This window comes from Semicossyphus pulcher, unplaced genomic scaffold (assembly GCF_022749685.1).
Source record: "Semicossyphus pulcher isolate SPU_LCO1_2020_fin unplaced genomic scaffold, fSemPul1.0.p SCAF_7, whole genome shotgun sequence".
Classification (NCBI taxonomy): domain Eukaryota; kingdom Metazoa; phylum Chordata; class Actinopteri; order Labriformes; family Labridae; genus Semicossyphus; species Semicossyphus pulcher.
Window position 1 is genome coordinate 14,390,858 of NW_027211748.1, and position 24,453 is coordinate 14,415,310.

General features: G+C 41.8%; 1 protein-coding gene across 3 annotated transcripts in view; it reads left to right on the top strand.

Moving 5' to 3' along the window:
- agap3 (ArfGAP with GTPase domain, ankyrin repeat and PH domain 3) overlaps positions 1-24,453 on the top strand; it is a 119,678-nt gene that overhangs the window by 85,970 nt on the left and 9,255 nt on the right. For all 3 annotated transcript variants that reach the window (XM_069684336.1, XM_069684337.1, XM_069684335.1), the window contains exons 13-16: positions 4,879-5,034; positions 15,817-15,971; positions 16,447-16,537; positions 18,179-18,401. In XM_069684336.1, the coding sequence (XP_069540437.1) occupies positions 4,879-5,034; positions 15,817-15,971; positions 16,447-16,537; positions 18,179-18,401 (625 nt within the window). The remainder of the gene's footprint in view (positions 1-4,878; positions 5,035-15,816; positions 15,972-16,446; positions 16,538-18,178; positions 18,402-24,453) is intronic.

The following is a 24,453-nucleotide window of genomic DNA, read 5'->3' on the forward strand; positions in this document are numbered from 1 at the left end:
CTGTATTAAAATGTGTGTGTGTGTGTGTGTGTGGAAGAGAAAAGGCTTCATACTGGATGTTTGAGGATGTGCGTTTGGCGGCCGGTCTGCAGAGGACAAACATGGAGTCCTTAAACGTTTTGTTTCGAAAATAAGGAGGCCTTGAATTTCCCATTTTCATGTTTGGTAAACTGAAAAGCCCTCCATTTTCACATAGCTCATTAACCAGCATCCAGTCTTCAACTAAATCAGATCCACAATTTGCTCCATTATTCTATTTTCTTCAATTATTTTCATGCTACTCTTAAGGTAACCACAAATGAGCTCGAATGAGGCAAATGAGCTGAGAATAATAGTGGAAACATTGCGTCAAATGATAGATATGCTGCTCGTCCTTGGGAAGGAGTTTCTCTGTAATCAGAGCATAGTCAGACAGACAGTTTAAAGCTTGTAACGTCTTCTCCTGCTTTTATATCTCTTTAAAAAATATAAGAATCTGAATAATCAAAATGTGTCTGCGTTGTGTGACTGGACTATCCGAAAACATAAACCTTGATTGAAACGCGGCCCTCTTATCTTTCATCCTAATGTGCCTTCAATAATCAATAGAGGGTGTTCCACAGTGAAGGGTGCTCATGTTTTGCCATTTGAATTGACTTGAACCGAGCCCAATCACTCCATTATCCTTGGTGAAGGTTGCAGGTTAACATAAAATGTGATTCTGAGATGCAAAAACAGCAGATTGATGATTCAGTGGCGAATGTATGCGTCTTAGCCAGGTAACCATTTCCATATTATTTAAAGAATGTCCTCATTTGTAAACCTATTGAGCAAAGGCAGAAGCAGAGCTTGTAGCGTCTCTTGAATATTGAGCGCAGATTTTTGATTAAATCCCGGTCCAATTTTTCTATTGCTTGCATTCATAAAGACACCCATTCTTAATGCGCCGGGTGCTTGTTTAGATCCCGCTCTCCTTGGTGTACACCTCATTCTCTGGAGCTGAATTAAAAGCAAGAGGCTCAAAGAGACGTCTGAGCAATGTGACGGGCTCGCTGATGACACTGACTTAAGTCATGGTCGAAGTGTGAGCGATGTCACATTCCCGTAGGCAAAAGATTACTGTAGTTCCTCATGATTCAGTAATTAAATCGGCAGTATCTTGATTTTTGAGAAGTTTTACATGCCATGGCTTACACAATTTGAAAAGGGATATTAGGCTGTAATCTGTCCTGATGGAACAATGTACTTTATAAATAGTTCTCCTGAAACAATTAGTTGATTTCATAGTGAGATTTAACAGGAATAGTTTCAGGATTTGTTTCTTTTCTTTGCCGGATATGATAGTATATTAAATATTTTGTGGGCTTAAACTGTTATAACTAGCAACTTCATCGTAGGCTCTGGGAAATTATGACCTCAACTTTTCCAATTTTGGAACCAAAAAAACATATTGAGAAAGTATTCAGGAGATTGCAGCACAATGAAAATGATTGTTTGTTCCAGCCCGAAAGGAAAGAACATTATTTTTACTTTCTACATTGTAAGATTTAACACTAAACATCATCACAGATAGGTAATTGTGCAATAATAAGCACAGTATTATTTAGCCCACCGATAGCACATATTAAAGTTATGCTTCCACTCTGATCTGTTCTGTGTTATTTTTCTCCCCTGAGTTTGCATCTCAGGACCCATGTAGTTAATGCACAGATAGCCTTTTCCTGTGGCACTGTATTTCATACCTTGGCCTCCCGATGCGAGGGTGATAGCATGTAGGGCGTTTGATTTCTACGCCAGGCCGTAATGAAGTTTGACATTTAGTTTGGAGAGAGCAGCAGAGCGCGATCAGGCCTTGATTAGTACGCTCTAATTGAGGATAATAAGGGGGAGGCGGTGATTGTTTCTAATTTTTGCCATTAATTGCAGCCGTTGGCTTTGATTGAGGACAGGCAGGGCTGCCATGTCAAGGGGCCTGGCGGAATCATAGTGCTCCTCACCCGGAGCCTCTTGAATAACAATGAAATGACTCCCCTCCTCTTCATCGCCCCCCTCTGCCTCTCTCTCTCTCTCTCTCTCTCTCTCACCCTTTTTTTCATTCTCATTCATTCTCAGCTTGACATTGGTAAAGGCAGGAAGCTGTTAGCAGCCCCCTCTTTGTCTCACCCATAGTCTTCATCCTGAAGCATGTTTAAACTGTCATCTCCGTGGTGGGAGTGTAATACTCGGTAATCACAGGTTAGGCTGATACCTTTCCTGCTGCCCAGGTGATGGTGGCTGAGTGGGAAAGAGACTCCTGATCCCCAGTGTGCTACATTACCAGCCTGGTCCTGATGGCCCTCGTACACGCTAACAGCTCGCTAATAATGCCACAGTGAATGCAGAATCAATCAATTCTAATTTCATTATTCTCAATTTAAGAAACATACTCTCACAGTCTTGCTTAGTTTAGTAATTTGAACTTAAAGGCAGGAGGCTTTAAGTTATAGAAAGCCATCTGATTGCATGTGCCCGTACATTATTGCTCAGTGATTTGCACTGAAGTTTTCTCCATTTCCAGCCCCCATACCTTCATGTTACAGACCTCTTAAAGCCTAATCTGTGCAAGCTAAAGGAGGTGTATCGCCCTGTATATGTTTCAGGTGCAGGAGGTGCAGGATGAGCAGAGCCAGGGTCATTTTCCACAACATTAGGGGCAGAAATTGATAATTAGAGGTGTTTATGACACGGTTGGGGCCCCCGAGGGGCAGCCCTCCCCTTTAACCTCAAGCGACATTAAACAAATGCTGGCTGTCACGTCGGAGGCAGGTTGGAGCTCAAGCCTTCCACCCGCCATACGGAGCCGTGCTGGCGGGACAGACGCTGGGATGGAGAGGGAGGAGGAAGCAGGGAGGGGGGGCACACGGAGGACCCCTGTGCCCCCAGCTGTCTGAGCCAGCTAATGACTCGTCTCAGGGGGGCTGTTGTAAGAGAGCAGGGAAATTGAAACAGACGCCTCGACTAGGAGCTGCTACATGTGTGGCTGCGTGCTGCCATTCAAAGCACCACAGAGCTTAATGCATGTAGTCCAGTTATGTTTATTAATGTGTATTATTATTATTTTCTAAGGACTTTGCTCTTACTTGTCTTCTAATCCTTAAGAACCCCTTAATAGTCTTTTTTACAGATTAAAGATTCTAGTGGTTAAAATGAATCTCTATTTGTGACGTTGTTTGTATACGGCCCCTCTCATTGACATTAATCTCTAAGTTGAGTACAGACCTAACAGTGTGTGTCTCAGGTGTTGTCTCCCATATTTTGCCCACGCTCAAACAATGCATCCCCGGGCCCTCTGAGCTCCTCTCTCCCCCCACGTTAGCATCTTCAGTCCCCCGCTGAGCCCATCTTACTCCTCCAAGACAGCCCCATCTCCCTAAAGGTAATGACCGAATTAGGCCTAATGTTGTACACTGGCTAATGGCACAGTGCCGCACATTATAGCATGTGCAACTGGCAACGACAACAGCAATAATCCCTGAGCCCCTTGTCCTCCTGCACTCCACCCCTGGGGCTGGGACGGTGCACAGGGAAATGAATGGAGTTTGCCACACTACAATGAGCTTTTGATGGGAGACAATGGAGGAGGCTGCCAGCACCACACAGGGTGGTAAGAGGAGAGCAATATGGGGCCCATCTACCGGCCCTCCCTCCCTGCTTCCCCCAGGCCCCTGGCCCCCGCTCCCAGATTCATAATGGCATCCGGAGGGGGAAAGAAGGGAAAGTGATGTCAAATGTCAGGAAATCAGAAAGATGGCAAGCTGACATCCCCCTCCTATCGTCCCATCCCTCTATCCCTTTGCCCAACGGTAGCACAGGTTAATATCACATTTATAAAATCACTTACAAGAAACAAAGCCGGCTCTTAGCCCCCTGTCACTCTCAGACAGTCATATAGAGAGCTTTGCCGCAGGCTAACTTAGGTAACCATTTGTTCACTGATAGCCCCATACCTGTCCTTCACTCCGTCTAATGCAGCAGCCACGCAGTTACTTTTGGAGCACTGAAAGCCATCTCCAACTCTTAAAGACACATTTATAGTATGTGACAAGTCTGCCTCTACTTTGCATGAAGCTTTCAATAAAGAGGATAATGTCATTCATTATTCATTGCTCAGTGTCGTTTCACAACCATTTACGCATTCATACATTTGATTTATAACAATAGTTTAATGTTTTTCAAATCTGTCTCCCTGTTATACTCTGCCCATGATGCATGCAGATGCTGTGTTTTCACTGTCGTACATTGCTGTCTTTATGCTGGACTTGCTGCTTTAGCTGAATGCAATGAATGCAATTAATAGTGGACTAATAAACAGTCCTCATTGAGGCCCCAAAATTCTGAGTCTAGAGCAAACATAATACTGAAGCATTCTGCAAGAACAACTTCTAGTTGTTATTTCAAGTCATTTTAATTTTTAAATTGGACACACACTCCATCTTTATTTCTTTATCTTTATATCACAGTTCATTCTAGCAATAAATATTATGCAATCAACCTTATTTGTCTTCCTTTCCGTTGTTGCCTTTATTTTCCTCTTGTTGGTTTTAAAGTTTGACACAACATTTTGATTCTTGCTTTATTCAAAAAGTCTCCAAAGTGAATATGAGAGGTAGTTTTCTTGACTGCACATGTCATTCATTGGGAGAGTTTTTATCTAAAGAAAAGCTTATAACCCATTTAATGGTGACCAAACAAAGGGAAAGATGCATTTTGTTTTTGTGCCACTGAGTGAAGATTGTACCCCCTTTAGTTTATCACTCTACATATCCTGCTAGAGCTGAGTCAGAGATACACCTAAAATAAACAAGAAAATACCCTTTTTTTTAATTTAATAGATAATTATGTTTCCTGTTTGTTTTTCAGCTAATGGAATGAGCGATCCTGCGACTCCCAGTGTGGGCAGCGCCACCAGTCCTAAACTCGAGCCACCTCCGTCGCCGCACGCCAACCGCAAGAAGCACAGACGGAAAAAGAGCACGGGCATCACCAAGCCAGACGGCTTATCTGCAGGCAACGAAGGTACAACAGTCACTCTTCTGCAGTTTAAAAAATGCCCAAAACTTTTACAAAAGAAAGCAAATCATCCACAGGATACACAGCTGCCTGGCTGGACGAATATTCCAATACCTGTAGTCACGTATTAGTCATTTTGGATGTCCGCTGTAGCTTCTGCTATTAAGACAAAAATGGCCCCTGACAGATGAACCACCACACTTCATGTTAGTGAGCAGAAACATGAATTAATTTGCTCTTTCTTTTGCTAATTTTGTGCAAATTAGGGAAATGTTTTCATTTAATTTGGATAGATTAAGCCAGGCTAATGTAGATACTCATTGCTCATCCAAATGTATCTGAATTATTTTACATTTCCTTGTTCAGCACAGCGGAGCAAAACCGAGGGATGTTTCAGCTCCTTGTTTAGTGTGCAAAACTGGTTGTTCTTACCAACAAACACATTTTGGTGTTTGGAAGCTAGTGAGGGATCACGTCCTTGGGGTGCCGAGCGACTTGTATTTTTTCTTTTTTTGGTCCTAATGCCTGCACAGAGGAGGGAGGGATGTGGAGGATTGTGCAAACCTGAACATTGGTGCATCTCCCAACTAGTAGATGCAACGAAGCAGTAGATGATACTTTATGTATCAGAGCGGTCATGTAGCTCTCTTAAGCAGGCAAAAGCTGGAGGTCATGTCAAAACCGCAGTACAAGGGAACTGCCCGTACTCAACTAGAGGGCAAAAACTGGAACAGAGAAACATTTTGTGTGTTTTTTCTAGTTATTAAAGTTAAAGATTAAAGCTGGTCATCAAGCAGCCATACACTTTTAATTCAACGTACACTGACAGTCATTATAAAAAAAGACCATGTATTATGTGGAGTGTATAAAGGTGTGTAGTTTAGTATCTCTACGTGGCCCCCCTGCACAGTGCACCCTCACAGCCCCCCATTTCTTTCACCATCCTCTGAATGGCCTGATCTCCAGAAGCCGTGGCCCTCCTCAGCAGGGGAGTGGCAGTCGGCTCTCCACCCAATTAATAATGATTCTCCAGCCCAATGATGAATGGAGTACCCTAATTGGATGGCATTGTGAAAACACTGGGACGCATTTCAGAGGCCATAAAACCGATGTCACAAGAGCGGGATGATCAATCAACAAGATTGATACGCTGGATAACAACAACAATGGCATTGACGCCTCCTAAATGGGGCTAAGCATTTATAATCATTATACTTTTTTATCATGGTCTCTGACAGCTTCTCTTTAAAGTCTGAATGGGTCTGTTGACCACATTGTTGTTCAGAGGGAACATCAGCTCCATCTCGGAGATAAGTGGTTGTGTTTTTGTTGTTGGAGAAGTTTGTGGTCACTTCAAAATACTGGTGAATCTCAGATTTGATCATTTTGTAGATCTCACTGTGATGACCAGGTTCAAAAGACGTCGGCTAGGAACTCCCAGCACCCTTTTCTAGTACAGTATCCATTACTTCTGTTTTATTTGACATTACTTAGCTGTTAATGGGGCTCTCCAGGCAGAGTTACACACTCACATTAAAGTCTTGAGTGAGTGATGGCTGGCATTATCAAACATCATCCAATCTCATCAATAAATGCCCCACGCAGGAGTAATTGAAGTCAGATTGCTCCTGGACTTCATGAGGAGGAAATCTAAGGGTAATCAAGACTGGAGGAGGCACATTCAGAATGTTTCTCACGTCATCGAACACGCACATTGTTTTCTATCTCTCCCGTGCTTCTCTGCAAGGTTTTCTATTAGCATCACCTTGTCTGTTCTGCTGAATGCTCCGGAATACAGACGTATCGCCGCTTAAATATTGGATTCACCCGAGTCTGGGATGTGAGTTGTGTCTCCTGTTGAGAGAACAGAAAAAGAGGAGGAGGAGGAGAAAAAGGAAAGGGAAAAAGGAGAGGAGAGGTGGGATCCTTGAATAAATTGCCATCAGTTTATCTCATTTACGGGGCAATCAGAAGCGTGCAATGCAGGCTGAAATTGAATTTTAGTAGTTGTGAAGCATCATAAATCAAAACAGCGTGCGCGTCTTAAGGTGAGAAATCATTTTGGTCAACGTGAGACGTGCAGGATGGAGTAAACTGTTGCTGCACTATCATTTCCAAATATGGTACAGTAGAGTACTTAGTGAGACTCTTCTAAATGGCTGCTGAAGAGGGGGAAAATCATGCTTTGTAACCTGAAGTTTACTATTAGATGCAGGCTTTATTTGCACACTTGTGTTGTCTTTAAAATGCATTTCTTTCTAATCAATTTAAAGCCATATTTAGGTAAAGGATGAATCCTCTATTATGGCTCCAATGCTACACTCTTACCTAGAATATGCACAATGGACACAGTCCCTAATATCGTATGCACTGTCAGAGCTGTGCAGTGTAATGAACTTCTCATGTGCTTAAAGAATGATGCAGGATGCATGGCGAGACAACTGACAGCCCCGTAATGTGTTTCCCAGCAGCCGCCCGGCGACGAGCTTTCTCGGTGTGTCGCTCGCCATAAACCCACTGGAAAATCGATGGCCGATAAAGAGTTGTGTTCAGGGGGAGCCCCCTCTGATTAATGCAGACTGTCAGGGAGCATCATTAATGTATTTCTCTTTTAAAGAAAGTGTATCAAATGCTCATTGTTTTTGGGGTTTTTGAGCTCGTCCGACGTGAGCAGAGAGGGAGGTGCAGGAATGGAGGGGAATTGTGACGAGAGGCTCGGACATGATTCTTCCAGGTTTATGGATGAAGATATTTACTCAAGCTAAGGTCAGAGGAATCAGAGCCAAGTGTTCACTAAGGTCCCTTAAATGTAGGTGTCTTTATTTACATCTCAATCACCAGTTCTGATTTACACACATTTTGAGCAGAGTTGCAGCTCTGTGAGGTATAATGAACCCAAATATGCTCAAACGAGTATTGTGAAGGACTTCAATTTATTTTGATGAATTACACTTTTTAATCAATTTTTTCTTAAATTGGTTTATGAACCTCTTATTCTAATGAAAGATTCAATAATGGATTTTAATGAACTACACTTATTTTTTCAGTTTGAATTGATTGATTTTAAAGTGGTTGAGAGGACTCCTCTACTGGATTGTATCAGCGGTTAGAGGAGGATTGGGAAATTATTTTTATGTGTAAAGTAGAGGGTGTTAATGTTAGCTTATTGTCACAGTAGCTGCTAATGCCCTGGTGAAATCAGGAGAAATAAAAAAGTACAAGTAATTTGCTCATTAGCAACAAAATGATGACATCATTGTACACTCAGTAGTCTGTGAAACACTGGGTAAATGCAAAGATGTGACTTTAAATGTATGTTTGACTTAGCATACATGTACAGCAAACATTTACATGTTTCAACACATGTGCATGAACTGTTTCAACCAAGATTCTCTGATCTATAACTGTCTTTAAATGTGGATATGAAGAATGTAGCATAAACAGAAACAGGCTAAATATTAAACGGCATGTTTTGATCATGTCTCAGAAGATTGAGCAGTTTGATATGATTATTTTAGCACTGAATCTGGCTTGGGAGAATCATAATCAAATATGGGTCCACTGTGATCTTGACGACGATATAGCCTCTGAGAATAACAGTGAACATGGCGGGCGTGTAGCCAGCGGTTAGCGATAAACGACTTCCAGTCAAGACTTCCTTTTCCGCATGCTGCATTGTTTACAGAATAAGAAACAATTTTTCTTGTGATGTACTTTAATTAACGGGCCTTGTGTTTACTGAAATTTCAACATCACGATGCAGATTTGTAAAAAGTAAAAATGAAGCTTTGTCAGGTCTGTCCTCAAGAGGAGAAGAAAACAACTTTTAAAAATGTTAATTTCTGATGCATTCGAGGAAGTTGGGAAATCTGAACGCTGAACAGTGTGCGTGACACCGCGTCAAGTATAAATTTTAGATCTAGAGCAGATTGTTAGCTGAACTTGCTGCAGAGGTCTGTTCATAACGATTAGTAAGAAGGTAACTCATCATCAGATAGCCGCTGATGGGAGCCGGGATGTCATTACAGTGCATTATGTTCCGTCTGCTTTTGCTCTTCACACGGACTGTTTTTCCTGCATACGCTGCAGCCTGCTGATACGTGATTGGTTAATATTACTCAGACTACAAGCGTACTACAAACGGAACCAGAACACTTGCCGTCCCTAAAATCCACGTCACTGACTACAATTGTACATTTCTCTGTAGAATCTGTAAATAGAGATTAATGGCATGGTAACTACTAGTAAGTGGACGATGAAGAATGAGGATGATTTCACTACAATAACCAGAATTGGCCATGATATATTCTTACGATTTAACCTATAGAGTATGCACCATGGCTAAATAAAGACAGAGAGAGATCATTTATTTATTATTTATTAGCCGACGTCTGCCCTCTGAATTCCTTAGTGGCCTTTGACTGACTCACACTACACAGATCCTGAATATGTATGTGCTGTTCTGACTCATCTACAGATGACTGGAATAAGAAATTGTGGTCTTTCTGTGCTCACGCTGCATGTTAACCTGCACAATATATAACTGAGAACAGTTTTTGATCAACAGTCCAACTTAATCCAGAAGCTTCTGTCCCGCACCTTAGTAAACGAAGGGTTAATATCCTCTGGAGTCCAGCTGAGGATTAGGAAATGGAGGTTTAACTGCCTGTGCTAATGGTGGGTGTTTATCTCAATACTTTGTTTTGTCACTCCCCGACTCGCTCTCATTTCCGAAAGCTGTCCCTGGAGCCTCTGCTGTTGTAATGGCTTAGCTTTCTGAGCGCCTCAGTATGGAGGGAAAGGAATAACAAGATTCTCATTTGGGCTCCATACACACTGCCCACAGATACATGTATAATTGGCCCTGTTTTCATTCTGCTCTGTTGTTAAATGCACTAGCTATTAGGGTAGTGGTATTGGTGCTGATTTCATGTGTTTGTTTATTGTTGGAAGGTGTGTTACACTCCTTGTTTTGTTTGCGCGTGTGCATGTGAGAGTGTGTAGAAGTGTGTACACGAGCGTGCGTGTGTATGTGTGTCAGATAGATAAAGAGTGTGCTCTATCTCTCTCTCCCTCCGTGCTCTCTTCTTTCTGAGTTTGGTCGTGGTTCCCCTGGGGCCCCTGTCGCAGTAATGGCCTGCTCCTGATTGCTCTGATACAGGTTAGGAATATTGGCTTTAATGATGTGTAAAATGAGCAAGCAGTGCCTGTGACATTTACAGATGGCACCGCCTTGGCCTGTTCTTCCCAACTGCTCGTTAATTCACGGGAACGGCAAGCACTTCTTTAAGTGACTGCCTGATGCATGCATACGACGCATCGCAACGCGTCCTACACACCAAAACAATAGCTCACCTTGTGCCCCTCTGCACCTCGTCATCATTTCAGCCAAGTGTTCACACAAATGGATAAAAAAAGGGGAGTCCTCAAGGCGAAAGACTGTTGTGAGTCCTTTCTAAGGGTTCGTCACACCGATCTCCAGAGGTCTTTGAGAGGCTTAGACAGAATAGAGGCTGTCTGCCATATAGACAGCACAGCTGGGCTCAGCTTTAAACCCCTGAGGTGCTAATCTGGTCCACAGGTCCTCGGCGGTGCATCTGCTGCACACGCACAGCAATAGAGGAATCACCGTCCTCAGGTCACCCTCTTTTCTCTCATGTTCCACTTTGATTTTCAGGTCAAACTAACACCTCGAAGAGGTATAAAGATGTGATGTACAGCAACTAAACAAGTTTAAAAAGCTTTAATAAGCCTTCTCGAGAGAATGTACAGATGTTTTGTCAGCTAAATGTATTTAAAGTTTCAAAACAATCATAGACGAAATGAATCATTGGTAAGTAAGTACTGATGCATCAAGTAGAACTTAACTGTTGTAGAAGGGAGAGGTGGAGTTATTTCTTTATACACAGTATTTTAATCACAAGATACATTTGTGTGTACGTGAGCTGAAAATTGAGGTTGGAAAGTTCTGTTCTGTGTTTGAAGTGTTTGATTAACTGGCCTCTTTGGATCCTTTCTTCATTTGACATTTGCCCTTAAAATGAAACCGTCTGAGAGATTTAAAGGTAAAATCATCTTTTGCAAGATGACAAGCTTCTTTTGATTGGGATCACAAAGACAAAGGGTGGGAAGCATGTGTTTGAAGGGGCCATATCTTTTGAATGGACATTCTCGTATTCTGCATGGGTTTCACATTTTTTATCGTTCACAGTGAAAAAGTAAAAACTGCATAATTCCGTGTTTTTCCAGAATCACATTTTTAAAAAGGTCGCCTCTGAAACGGGCCGTTCAGAACAGCTGCAGGTTTCTACGTAGAACATTGCTTCTGCTGAAATCGACCAATCGCCATTCACCATCACTCACCTCAGGCTGCCTTCTTGCACTAGCTTGTAGTCAAGTCGTTGTCAAGATTTCAACTTACTATTCTGATACCTCCTGGTGATTCTGGCTCGTACATCTAAGGCCGGATAACCGGTCCTAGAGCGGCCATGTTTTCTATAACTTTGGAGTGACAGTGCAGGATCGCACACGTGGGGGAGGGGCTACTCAGTCACTCCAAATGCTGTCAGCCAATCGTGGCTGAGGTCTGACCTTTGAATGGCAAAACGGCCTTCGTTTCAGGAGGAAGGAGAGGCTCCGTAAAAAAATAATTTGAATAAAATATGTTTACAATTTTTAAAATGAAACCAACTTTACCAACGTGATTTAAAAACACATTAGAATAATAAAAAATTGATTGCTTAGCTAAATTACTGTATGTCCCCTTTAAACCTTTACAGCAACTGATATATTAGAGCCTTTTCATAGGTTGTTTTTATTTAAAATGTTACTTGTCACAGTCGTTTCCTCTGCAAGCAGATGCTTAAAAGAAATCCATTTACCATCTATTTTTGTATCTTGTAGCAATCATTCATAATTGGGGAACTCTGCTTATTTAAGTGCTGCTGTGTTGCCTCGAGAAGCCATCATGCATCTGATGAATACCATCTGTAACTGAGAGGATCCCAAAGAGTTTTATGATCCATGTAAATGGTGGACGAAGATTTGTATCTTTATCTGCTCCTTCCTCTTTGTACCTCTGTGGCCATTATACTCTAATTTCCTTTTTATTATGCCATGTTAATTAAGGAAAATCATATTTGGCTCATTCCTCACCGTTGGCTCCTACGTTGGCTTTGAATTGTGTTCCTCGCTGTCCGCCCACTGGCTGAGCTGCGTTAATTTATTTCTAATTGGCAAGAACTTGTTGATTGTGGGCTCGCAGATAGATTTGGTCAGGAGGTTAATGCTCGTGTTAATGTGACAAGGTGATCGCTCCTCTGCTCGCCGTGTGCTGACTGCAGCCGTTGAGTAATAACAGAAGCACTAATGGTTCTTTTACAAGCTCATCATGGCAGGTGCCTGTAAGATAGCAGCGTTACCTTTGACACATTGTTCACGCTCAGATTTACTGTCCCTGAGAAGACCACCTTGACCCCCAGCATCGTGCTTACATGGAGCTGAATTACTTGCGCTTATGGAGCTGGATTGCCACACTGTTGTCTGCATTAAAAAGTAATATCAGCATCCTGGAGCTTCACCAGTATCGCACGTACAGATTCCTGCCCCACACGGTCCTCTGTCTCTTTAGTGGCTACAGTACGTCCCGCGTGTGCATTACTATGCATGGAGAATTAGATTTGTTTTCCCTTGTATACTCATCAGTTTAAGAAACCAGCCATCCGTCGCTTTTTTAATCTCCATAATGAAAGTGTTTTAATGCCTCCAATTTATTGCCTGGGCAGCCAACAGAATAATTAGCTTTGTTCAGGTTTTTTAAAAAGATGAAAACACAAGTACAACAGCGTTTGAACCACATATTACCGAACGCATCAGTTATTGTACCTGGAGTTATATTGGACAAGGAAAATTTGATTTCTACTGTATTTATTCCAATTAGTCAAGCTTATTTTCTATTTATTATATGCACCAATTATATTCCTGTTGTCTCTTTAACTTTGAGGTTTCTTTAAAGATCATTTTAATACGATTAAAAAGCCATTTTTATATTGTAATGGCCTACAGTGCTTCTACACGTCACACCTATGTGAAGACTCTTTCAGTTAGTCTCAGTAAAGATGCTCCCGAGCCCGTATTGATTCTCTGTGACCTGTAGTCGATTCCACAAACTAAATCAGATAATTGAAGTTGGTGTCGAGCTAATTGGATTATTGCTTTCACCCCGAAGAGATGATCCTCCACCGCGGCTCAGGGACTGCTACATTAGTGTCGTCCGTCAGACATCTGTCATTAAACAGCACAGGTCTGGCTCTCGCAGCGAGGAGGCTGAATTGATTCTAAATATAAAGTGTAGAAATGACTCTGATTTGATGATTTCTCTGATGATCTTATTTTATAACCCATTTAAAGTTAATTTAAAATGAAACATCTCCTCATCCATCAAACATCAGCCATTAGAATTGTAAATTATTTCTATGTTAAACTTTTTTTTTAATGTTTCTTCTATTAAAAATTAATGACAAAGCTTCCCAGGAAAAAAAAACATTCCCCTTGTGTCTACTTGCCTCCAGTCCTCCAAACATGGTTTATGCAAATGAGCAGACTATTTGCATAGACATAATTAGGTAATTACAAATCATTTGGCTATGAGCTCGAGCATGTGCACCGACCAGAGATGTTACAGGAGCCACATTGTACAGTACGCAGCTAATGAATTGCTTGTGAACAGCAGACGCATTACAGCATGTGTTGGAACATATGTCGTGTCAGACCTCTTGTTTGGAAACGACAGGTGACATTTTCATAAATCTTAGTTAAACACAAAGAGTGGGGGGCGTGGGGGGGAACACGGCTGATATTCAAAGCCTGTGTAAAGAGGAAATGAGTTTTCATTTAAAAAGAAAATCAAAAAGCTGCATATAAGAATAAAACCAGATATATTTAGGACTCAGGTTTGTTTACACATCTAGCTGATTTGGACATAGTAAGTTGAGTACTGAGCTTTACACCGATACTTACAAAACCTTATGGGAGGCGTTATTGTCCTCTTGTTTTCATGAACAGAATTATGGGAGAATATGTTTAAATCATGAAGACAAAGGAATAAAAGTGCTGCTTGGTCTTTGTAGTAATCACATACAGTTACAGTTGGATACTTCGGTTCTGCTGTGGTTATTTCAGGTGTTCAAAAATGAACTCAATCAACTCAATTACCCATCAAAAGGTAATCCAAGGCGCTCTGTAGGATTTCTGTAGAATTAGAAAGAATGGCAAAAATATACTTTACAAATTCTAAAAGAACAAGGATTCAATTTAAACATGGACCCGAACCCAAACTCTAGCTTTGTCCACGAGGCTGAAAGACAAAATATCAAAAGGCCAGCACCAGTAGTTTACACTGAATACGTGTGAAAGTAAGACGTTAGAAGAGATTACTGTGTTTTTTTTATAGCAACTGTGAGGAACATTCAGTTTGTGTTGATTTTGACCCTTGAGCACAAAGCTGTACCTCTGATCTCTTTGCTGATTTTGTCCTCTATGTGCTTAAGTGGTGTTTTTTAACAAAAAATCTCATCCTGCTTTCTTTAACAGTCATGTATCACTCACTGTAAGTTTTTGGAAAATGTAAACAAAGGCAGCGTGCAGTTAATCGCTTCGTCTTACACCTGCCCCTCGCAAGCAGTTTCAGGCTATAAAAATAACTATATAGAAATAATCAATCTTGTCGCTGATGGTCTGGTTTGCTTTGGTAGGTCATACAGAGTAATCAGAATTAATTTCAGTCTGTTTCATAACCAGTGAAAAACTCCTCACAGGAGCTTTAAGTAACTCAAATGTTAATGAAATCTCTAGCTTTGGGGTTTATGTTAAACAAATAAGTAAATCCTTTTTTATAGGATTATATAGTTTATTTTAAACCACAATACATTTTGTTCTGATCAGTTAAAAGACATCCAGAGAAACACGGGCAATCAACAGATGTATACCTCAATTTTGGCGTCAGAGCTCAGACACAAACACTTCGGTCTGAAGTGATTGAAGCTGACCTACCAAGAAAATAAACACAGATTCTGTAATTGATAATGAGAATAGATTTGCAAAGTCTGGAAAAAGTGGTTTCCAGTGTTTCCTGACTCTGGGAAGAAAAGTCCCATTCATTTTTCATGTAGACAATTGTGTACAACCTGCAGCTCCTCTGGACTCCTTCAGCATTCCCGTTTAATCCTTCTTTAAAACAGGGTAACATCTGCATTCTGCAGACTGAACGAAAGGTACACACCTGTGTACATAAATACCATGAGGTAAAAGTTAAGTACAACTCCCAAGGTGCAATTTAACATGAAACATCCTATCGCTGAGCTTACATTCCGTGACACGCCTCAACTACAGCAAGTGGAAGCTAAAGTATACAGTGTTGAGAAAGTAGATGATATAAATGATTTACTTTCAGATTCTGGGTAAATCCTTGATTTGTTCAGCAGCTATGGCGGCAGGTTTTGTTCACAACACTTCGAATGTGCTTACGCTCAGATTGCTTTCTTCTCCTTGGCAACAGAACCTGATGCCTTTGGGCTCTGTAGTAAAAAGCAGACGAAACATGTCTCAGAGAAGAAGTGGAAATCATTGGAATTAACTGCTATTAGTCATTCTGTTGTATGTTAGAGTCTTATAACTCTGGGATTAGTGCAAGTTAAATGCTTAAGTCGTCCGAACTGTTGAATGTTGAATCACAAAAATGGTTAACAGTGTCAGATTAAACAATTTTTTTGTCTCTTTTGTGTTTTCCAGAGCAAGAGGATTCCTTTGAGTTCGTCATTGTGTCGTTGACGGGTCAGACGTGGAACTTCGAAGCCTCTACGTACGAGGAGAGGGAGCTGTGGGTCCAGGCGATAGAGAGCCAGATCTTTGCCAGCCTGCAGTCCTGTGAGAGCATAAAGAACAAGGTACAGTGGATCATGTGAGCGTTTTAAAGCTGCACAGGATCGGAGATCATCATCCAACCACAGCGTCGTCATCACCCTACAATTTTGCTGCTTCATTTACATTCCTCTCTTTCCCCCTTCTTTCCAACCTGTACTGCTCCCTCACCCTCCCCCGCCCCTCCTCACCCACTTCAAGCTGTCACACGTGGGAGGCTGTCAGACAGGTGCACCGCAGTGTGGGGGATCTCTTATTAGAACTGACAGACATCAGAGATAGAACACGGCTTGTGTCAGCATGCTGGGGAGACACGGCCTCATTTTCATATTCATATTTTCCCTGCCTCAGTCTTTTCCTAACACTTTGAAAAAAAGAAAAACCATCCCTCCCTCTTCTCACTGGTTGTCAATGATTTGAGTCCAGCTATAATTGTTTGCCTTCTCTAACTCCTGTAATGATTAGTTCCTGCTGACTTGTTCTCTCCCTGGTTTCTTACAGTCCCGGTTAGGCAGCCAAAGTGATGCAATGGCCATTCAGTCCATACGAAACGTGAGGGGGAACAGCTTCTGTGTGGACTGTGACGCTCCAAGTGAGTAGAACTCTTCACCGCCAACAGCTGGATATTGCATCAAAAATACACACACAGATTTAGACAACAGTATCTGTAGACGGTGCCAAACAACTGAGCCAGGTGTATTGAAATCCCTCCAGTCAGGCTAGTTTGTAGTGCAGCAGTTCAAAAGAACCATTTAAGAGCCACTTTGAAAGTCAGTTTGGTGGTGATCTGTTTGAGTCAACTGTTTAACCAATAATTGCAGACATACATTTGGATTTGATGCCTCGCTGCCATTGTTGATGGTACTAGAAAAATCAGGTGCAGCTAAACAGCACCCACTGTGGCTGCTTAAACAAGCATCCATAGTCAAACATGCATATTTACAGTGGAACATCAGGGACAATACACCAAATACTAGGGTATTAAAACTTTGTTTGTTTAGATATTTCATACTTGCCTTATATAAAACAGCGTACTAAGACGTTATCAGCCATTTGCACCACGTTACCACAAGCAGTGTTCAGTAACATTACTTTTAAAAGTAACTCGTTTCTTTACTGAGTTACCTACCGAGAAAAGTAACACGTTAGATGTTACACGTCAGTTACGTTGTCGGGTCGACGTGTAGCCTACTGTACGTCTACATTTGAATGAATGGACTCTACCGTCATTGCAGCCTCGTTTACAGCCCATAATCTGTAACTCTGCAGCCACATAACAGGAATGAAAGAAGTAGCCTTTACAGCTCTTTATTATGCTAACAATCTGACAGTGAACTGGGCAGAGGCATACAGTATTAGGCACAGCTGTTTCAAAGACAACAATACAACAGAGGCTCTTAGTCCCACCAGTGTTGCGGAGCAGCAGATGCTATTTCAGAAGTTGAGCTCTTCGCAGCTGACAAGCACTGATCCTCCAGGCACAACTTACATTTCACCGTCATGTTGTTCTTGTCCCTTTCCCCAAAAGTTAAAAATAATGCGAATATTTCCACGCTGTCCTCTCTGCCGTCTCACTCGTTCAGTTAGCTAGCTACACATGCGCACTGACACAACTGTGTTGACCTTCTGCTGGTACACAGCTACCTGCCGAGAAGTAGGAGAGAAACAGAAACAGTGCTTCTGGGATTTTCTTTTTTTGTGGCGACAAAAGGAAAAGGGAAATACGGCTTTTTTTTTTTCAGTAACGGTTACGCTACTCGTTGAAACAAAAAAGTAATCTGAGTACTCTAACGGATTACTTTGTAAAGCATTACCCTCAACACTGACCACAAGCTAGAGACGTCAGTAGCTCATGTCTTGTGACATTTGCAGGAACTGCCTCTGAAGGCATTTCCTTGTTGACTTCAACACTTTCACATTATTGATACTGCAAAATCTATCTTTGCCCTTTGTTTATCTCAAAACAAAATAATGAATATTGAATAATGTAAGACTGCAAAAACTCATGCAGAGTCTGCAAAGATACAAGTCGAATGCTAGAACCATAAAATAAATGATTTCTGGAAGGCTCGAATGCCGTGCAATTATTTAAAAAAGCTTTATTTCTAGAAAGGTGACAGAGATATAAAAAGTTAGATATGGACCTTATCATAAATATCCTGTTAGGTATAATTTGAAATGCTTTTATAGTTATGGGTGTTAATAAATGTTTTCCTTGTCTTCTATCCTGCAGACCCAGACTGGGCCAGTCTGAACCTGGGTGCCTTGATGTGCATCGAGTGCTCCGGGATCCACAGAAACTTGGGCACCCACTTGTCCCGTGTCCGTTCCCTTGACCTGGACGACTGGCCGGTGGAGCTCAGCATGGTGATGACGGCCATCGGTAACGCCATGGCCAACAGTGTGTGGGAGGGCGCTTTGGAGAACTACAACAAGCCAGGAAACGACAGCACCAGGTGAGCATCCTTCTTCAAACGAAGGTGCTGCTTAATGAAGCGCACAGAGATTATAGAACGAGGAGGCGACGCTGTTTTCTCTCCATTAGCTGCTGGTTATTAGCCACCTACTTTGCAGCACAGGCACTTCACACAAGAAAATGTTCCATAAGAAGCACCAGGGGTCCATAAATGTCAGGCTGCTGAACCAGGAGCACATCGGTTTATGTTTGAGTCCACCCTGTACACATTGGGCACAATGACTGTTTTATTCTAATCAGTACTTTGGCAGCATCTACAACCCTCCGTCTCTTCTATAAAATCTATGTTTCAACTGGAGAATCTGTTGCCTTACACCTCTGTCATTTCGCTAAGTTAACCTGGAAACCATAATTCATGAAAGAAGTTTGTCTCTCGACACGTGAGCACAAACCAATTCTGAAACCAGATGTACACAGAGTTTAATCTTAAGTAGGAAATGTTTAAAACTAACTTCACCTTTTGGAACCAAACAAGCAGCTTTTCAAAAAGCATCTCTTAAATCATCCTTTGCTACTTACCCCGAACCGCCCCGCCCCAACTTACCCCAACAACTCTCAGTTCCCTTCCCTCTGAGGTTCCCAGATCTGGTAGGAGGATTGTTTATCTCTTGGTGACAGGTGAGACCTAGCGTCCCAGTCTGACTAATGACCTGCTGTGTGGCTGTGCAGGTAATTAAGCACACCATTATGGCTAAACCCCACCCCAAGAGCCAGGCCCTGGGGCCCCGAGCTGCCGTGTCACATATCCATCACACAGGGCCGGGTCATCACTCTGTCTGTCAGAGCAAAGACTGACTGTAGGCTCTCCCTGGTGGCATTAGACTGTTTTAACATCACAGCTTTGTAACTTTGTTACAAAAAGAAAAACACAAACAGAGGAACATTGTTTTTTTATGTACCACGACTACAACCACTGCTAACGCTCTTATGCCCAGAAATATAATACAAATATGATACAATTACAATCCCAAAGGACCGAGTTATATCGCTGGCTCATATGTGATACCACACAGATGAAGTAAAACAGCACATGCATTTTAACAATTTCAGCAGCAGGTATGTTTGTGTCATTTCTATTTACTCCCTGGATGGAAAGAAACACAATTAAGTTAATGAATTAATTAAGCTACTCTTTTGACAATTGATTATTTGTTTATGTTAATTTCAAAGGAAATATGGCAATATGAAGTTAAAATGAATGCAGTTTAACTAAATACAGGATGTGTTGGGTTTTTGTGACCTTGAACACAAGAACCAGTTTGAAGATGTCACATTTAGGTTCACAGCTTTTTAAAAAAAAAAGATTTATTAATCAAACAACTTATTCATCAATCAAAAAAACAACTGGCATCAGTTTACAGTAAATGTAGGATTTGATGCTTTTCTTTTAGTTTTGAAATTGAAAATCTTTTGGTTTTAAACATTCAGTTGCAAAATTCAAGCGATAGGAAGATTTCACTTTGGGATCTGAGGACTTCAGGTGGTTAATTATTTTCACCATAAAACAGAAGAAAACTCCAAAGCACTCTCTTTGAACAATTACAATGCCTTTATAGTATCGGCATGGTCATGTTAAACCCAAAAACAAACTCTGACGTGTTTCGACAACATGCCTTTGTCAGGGAGTCAAACAGATTTCATGAAACAAAATAGTGGTGTTTCACCGACAGGACTTTTTGGCATGGTGTTGTGGGGGGTGAACTTTTTTGGTTAATTAATTTATTACATTTTATAAACTGTTACATTTTATGAACATTTAGTAGGCAGTTAGTAATGAAACAATACAGTTCATTTCCAAATTTCAGCTTTGATGACACACCGGCTTGATTTATGTACTGTGGGCTGTCCCTCAACCTGCTCATATTTTCATCACTTTTTATTTTTTCCCTATACCAAAAAGTAAAGTTACTTTTGAGAGAATGAAAGAACTGTGACACATTATTCAGACCAAAATAAGACATGATAAAGCTGCCCCTTCCTGTAATAACTACAATTAAGAGTGAGGCTTTGTAGCTCTTCGGGTAGGGCCTGTATCACTTACCTAAGATATTTATGATACTTGTATAGGGATAAGTTATGTATGTATGTCACATATGTTGCATGTTAACTAATGCCACACACATCACCAGTTAAAGCCTCAGTTAATTGTAATTCAAAAGTTTAAATAGTTTCAGTTTGTGGACTGTGATTCATGTAACCCTGTTTGTTTCATCACCCAGAACCTCACGTTCCTCAGCAAATCAATACTGTCCTAAGCAGAGCCTCGCATTAGTTTGACTAGTACACTTTATGGAACCTGGAGCACTGCAGCACATAAGGAGCACGTATATGTAAGAGAGATGAAGCAGTGTAAGTGAGAAGCATAAAGAACGTTTTCCTTTTTTAATCAATGGAGCAGATTCAGTATGCAACAACATCCCTACTGGCCGTACGTTATACTGTGACAGACATTTTCATGTGCACATACTGGGAGAGTATTAAACAGTCCCTTCAGTTTGCCTCAGAACAGTGTTGGGTTGTTTTTCTCATTCCACTTGTAGTCTCAGGCCTTCTCCTCCTGAATCCATCCCCTCGCTCTCCGGCCAGTTCAGAACTGAATGATGGCCTACAGTTATTTATTGAATGCTATCTGTGCTAAAGTGCTCCACTGTGGACTTGATGAAAGATTATTGATGTTGATTCCTCTCCCTACCACTGTCAGTCCCACGTCGCCTCGGGCAGGAAGGTTCTTCATTGTCTAAAAAATCCGATCTTATCCCGCAGCAGCACCTCCATTAGTTTTCACTGTCAAACAATAAATCTCATTTGCAGCATAACTAATCTTCAGACAAAAAAACAGCAGTTGTAAATATCACATATGGCCACTGGTTATTGAGATGCTGATGATTTTGTTGCTGATAGAACAATGTACCCTTGTGGGGTAAACGCTGCTATCAAATTATTTTGCTTAAGATGAATTACAGCCACTTAATGGCTTGTACTTTTTTCTTTCTTTTAACACCATAAATCCTGACGTGACTCTCTGTCTGCCCTGTCTGTGTCTGCTCCTCTTATCATGAGCGAGGCCCATATAAGAGGATTCTTTTAATTGTGTCACATCTGTGACATGCAGCAGCTTTGTGATGGCACCCAGGCAGGCCCGTGTGTGGCTCCCGAGTCCCACTAAACATTAGTGACACCTAATCTAAACGATTCAGTAACTACCTGAATATCAACTCAGTGTCTGATTGAATGTCTCCTGCAAGACTAGTTTTACCCCTTTGCATTTTTTAGATTTAACTTAAAGGCTTTCATCCACAAGATTGGTTTAGCTTATGATATTCTGGATGGGAGGAACACAATATAAAGATTTGTCGTATGATGAGCCGCAGAGCAACACTAAAAATTACCCGTGTACATCAGACTGATTACAGGCAGCAGGATGGGAAGCATGTTTATATCTGTGCACATGTTTATACATGCAAGTCATCCGATCATCTCTTTAAAGACCTTATAGAAGAATCAATGCAAGCATTTCTATTCAGTTACCCTTTATATATTTAATTAATGGCTTATAGATCATTTTTTTATGATTTTCATATCAGTTGCACGGCATTAAAAGCAACACATTTTGGATCTGCAGGTCTTAAACATCCTTTTTGACGCAGTTATAAATATTTTTAATACATTAATGATATAATCTTGAAGATTTTCACTTAAATAAATGTCTGTTAAGTCTCTATCACTGCATGAGGTAACACAATGGTGATTGAGCGATGGCCCGCTGATGAAAGCCTTTGCATTTGCAGTATTACAGACTGGGTGTCTGTGGCGACTTGCGCGGAAAAAATCACAAGCAGCGCCCAGTTAGTGACGCATTTTCTAGGGACTGGCATTGCAAATTAGCCGAGGCTATAAATGCTGTAGTGTGTGGCAGCGGTTTACCTGCTTCATACTTGTCCCTATACAAATGGCTGAACAAACAAAGAAAAGATTGATGACTACAGATACAACTTCAAAAATAAGTGAAAATCCGAAGAAAAAGAAACAAATTCGACGCTCAGATGAAGGCAAACAGTCTAAAAAGGAAAGCGAGGAAAATCAAGAGTTACAACCGTAACAAAGGGAGTCAACAGTGGACGTCTGGTTATCTCGTGGGATTGCGCCCATAATATCCGTTAAGTGCTGCCAAATAGAACAAAACTGAGAACTTTGAGATGATAACTTTATTAAAAGCTTTTGTATTTCTGCAAGTGTCTTTAAAACTGATTGAATTAAGTCCAGATCGTCTGTAGCCAGAAGATAAGATGGTCTTCTTTATGGCTAATAACTGATCTATAAGGGAGTGTATAACCCTGTAAGAACAACAAGTAATTGAAAAGCTGCCCAGCCTGCAGTAAAAGCAGCAGTCAGACCTGGCTGGGCAACAGTTAGATGTGTCATAATAAATTAGAGCTCACCCTGCATTGTGGCTGATCTCTACAGTCAGCATATTGGAGGGCAGTTGTTCTTTTAATTAGCACCTTGGAGTCGTCATGTTTTGCACGTCACCTCTAATTGCTTGGCATGTTCCTGATAGAAAACACCGCAGACTATTTTGACGGATACTGTGGGGGAGGTCCAACAGCTAACTTTACCCCTATCTTCTACTTGCGTGCACACACTCACGGTGAAAGACACACGCACACACAGACTCCAGTTCTCATTTGGGGGAGATGTCCTGGAGCGTGGACGGATGTGGACGGCTATCCCTCACTGACGCGGGCCTCTCACTGTCACCCTCTGTAGGCTCCGCGCCGCCCTCGGCCACAGGCAGGTAATAGCTCTGATGAGAGCCCTCCACTTTGTTTCAGAAATAATTTGCCACTCCTGCCGCCTGCAGGGGCTGCGTGGTAATAAAAATGAATCACACCGCTAACCTCTCCAAACCTGGCCCCTTCTGCCTCTTTTAACCCCTTCTGCTCCGATACACCGGCATCTTGGCTCGTCCTCCCGAGCTGTTTTGTCATGTTTGCAACATCGGTGCTGCTGCCATTACATTTCTGATCTTTGATGTGTCCACAGCTGCCTCCGTCTTCCACGTTCGTCGCCAGAAGACAGAGCAAAGCTTCAGGGCTACTCACAGGTTAGGGGGGCTGAAACGCCAACTCTCACAAGAGCTTTTAGAATAGCCGGCCTTGCCAGGAGCCCTCGTGGAGGAAGAGTAATTAATTAAGACAAATGAATGACTGGGTCTTCCCATGGCCTCCCTCTCTCTCTCTCTCTCCCTCTCTCTCGCTCTCTAAATGAAACCCACAGGTCAGTAATTAGCCCTGTGTGGGAGAAGTGGTACCACAGTCGCTAATTGCCCACATGCCACTGGATTTCAGAGCCAGGTAGATGAAGGACTGATTCATTAATGCAGAGTCCACTTTACCGGGCAATTTAGTTCAAATATTGTTAGCATTACAAAATCACAGCCAAGAGTTCTTGTAAAAAAGGATCAGTCCCTTTATGTGGCCGAGATGCTGTATGAACGTGCAGCAGGCTGCATACATAAGCAGGGCATGTGTTATCGTCCCCTCAGCTTTGTATGTGAGGCGAGGGTTCAGCAGGGGTTAACAGCATGAGCATTTAAGGGTGTTAGTCTTGCTGGCACAAAAACACAGCCACTCCATCACGAGGAGTCTGACAACCTCATTAATGTCACAATATATTCAACTCATCCCTCTGCCTGCCTACGGCACCCAGATGCTCTCCTGTTGGCCTCTCTATAGAGCTCCACACAACAACCTTTTGAATTCTGGTCATCTGTTCAGGCCACGCTCTGCAAGAAGAGGAAGGGGAAAAAAAGAGTGGCATCTTTTCCTCTTGTAAAAATATTTGTCTTAATTCTTCTGCAGCTGTTATTCTCAGAGCCGAGCGTACATGTCTACACTGTACCCGCTGAACCATAGGGGGCATTATTTAGCACTTCTGCTGCGGCGTTTACTGTGTTGCTCCTTCATTTCTCGCCCTTAGCAACCTTTGATGCTTTGGGGCCCAGCTCTCTCTCCCTGTTGTGTTCGCTTTTT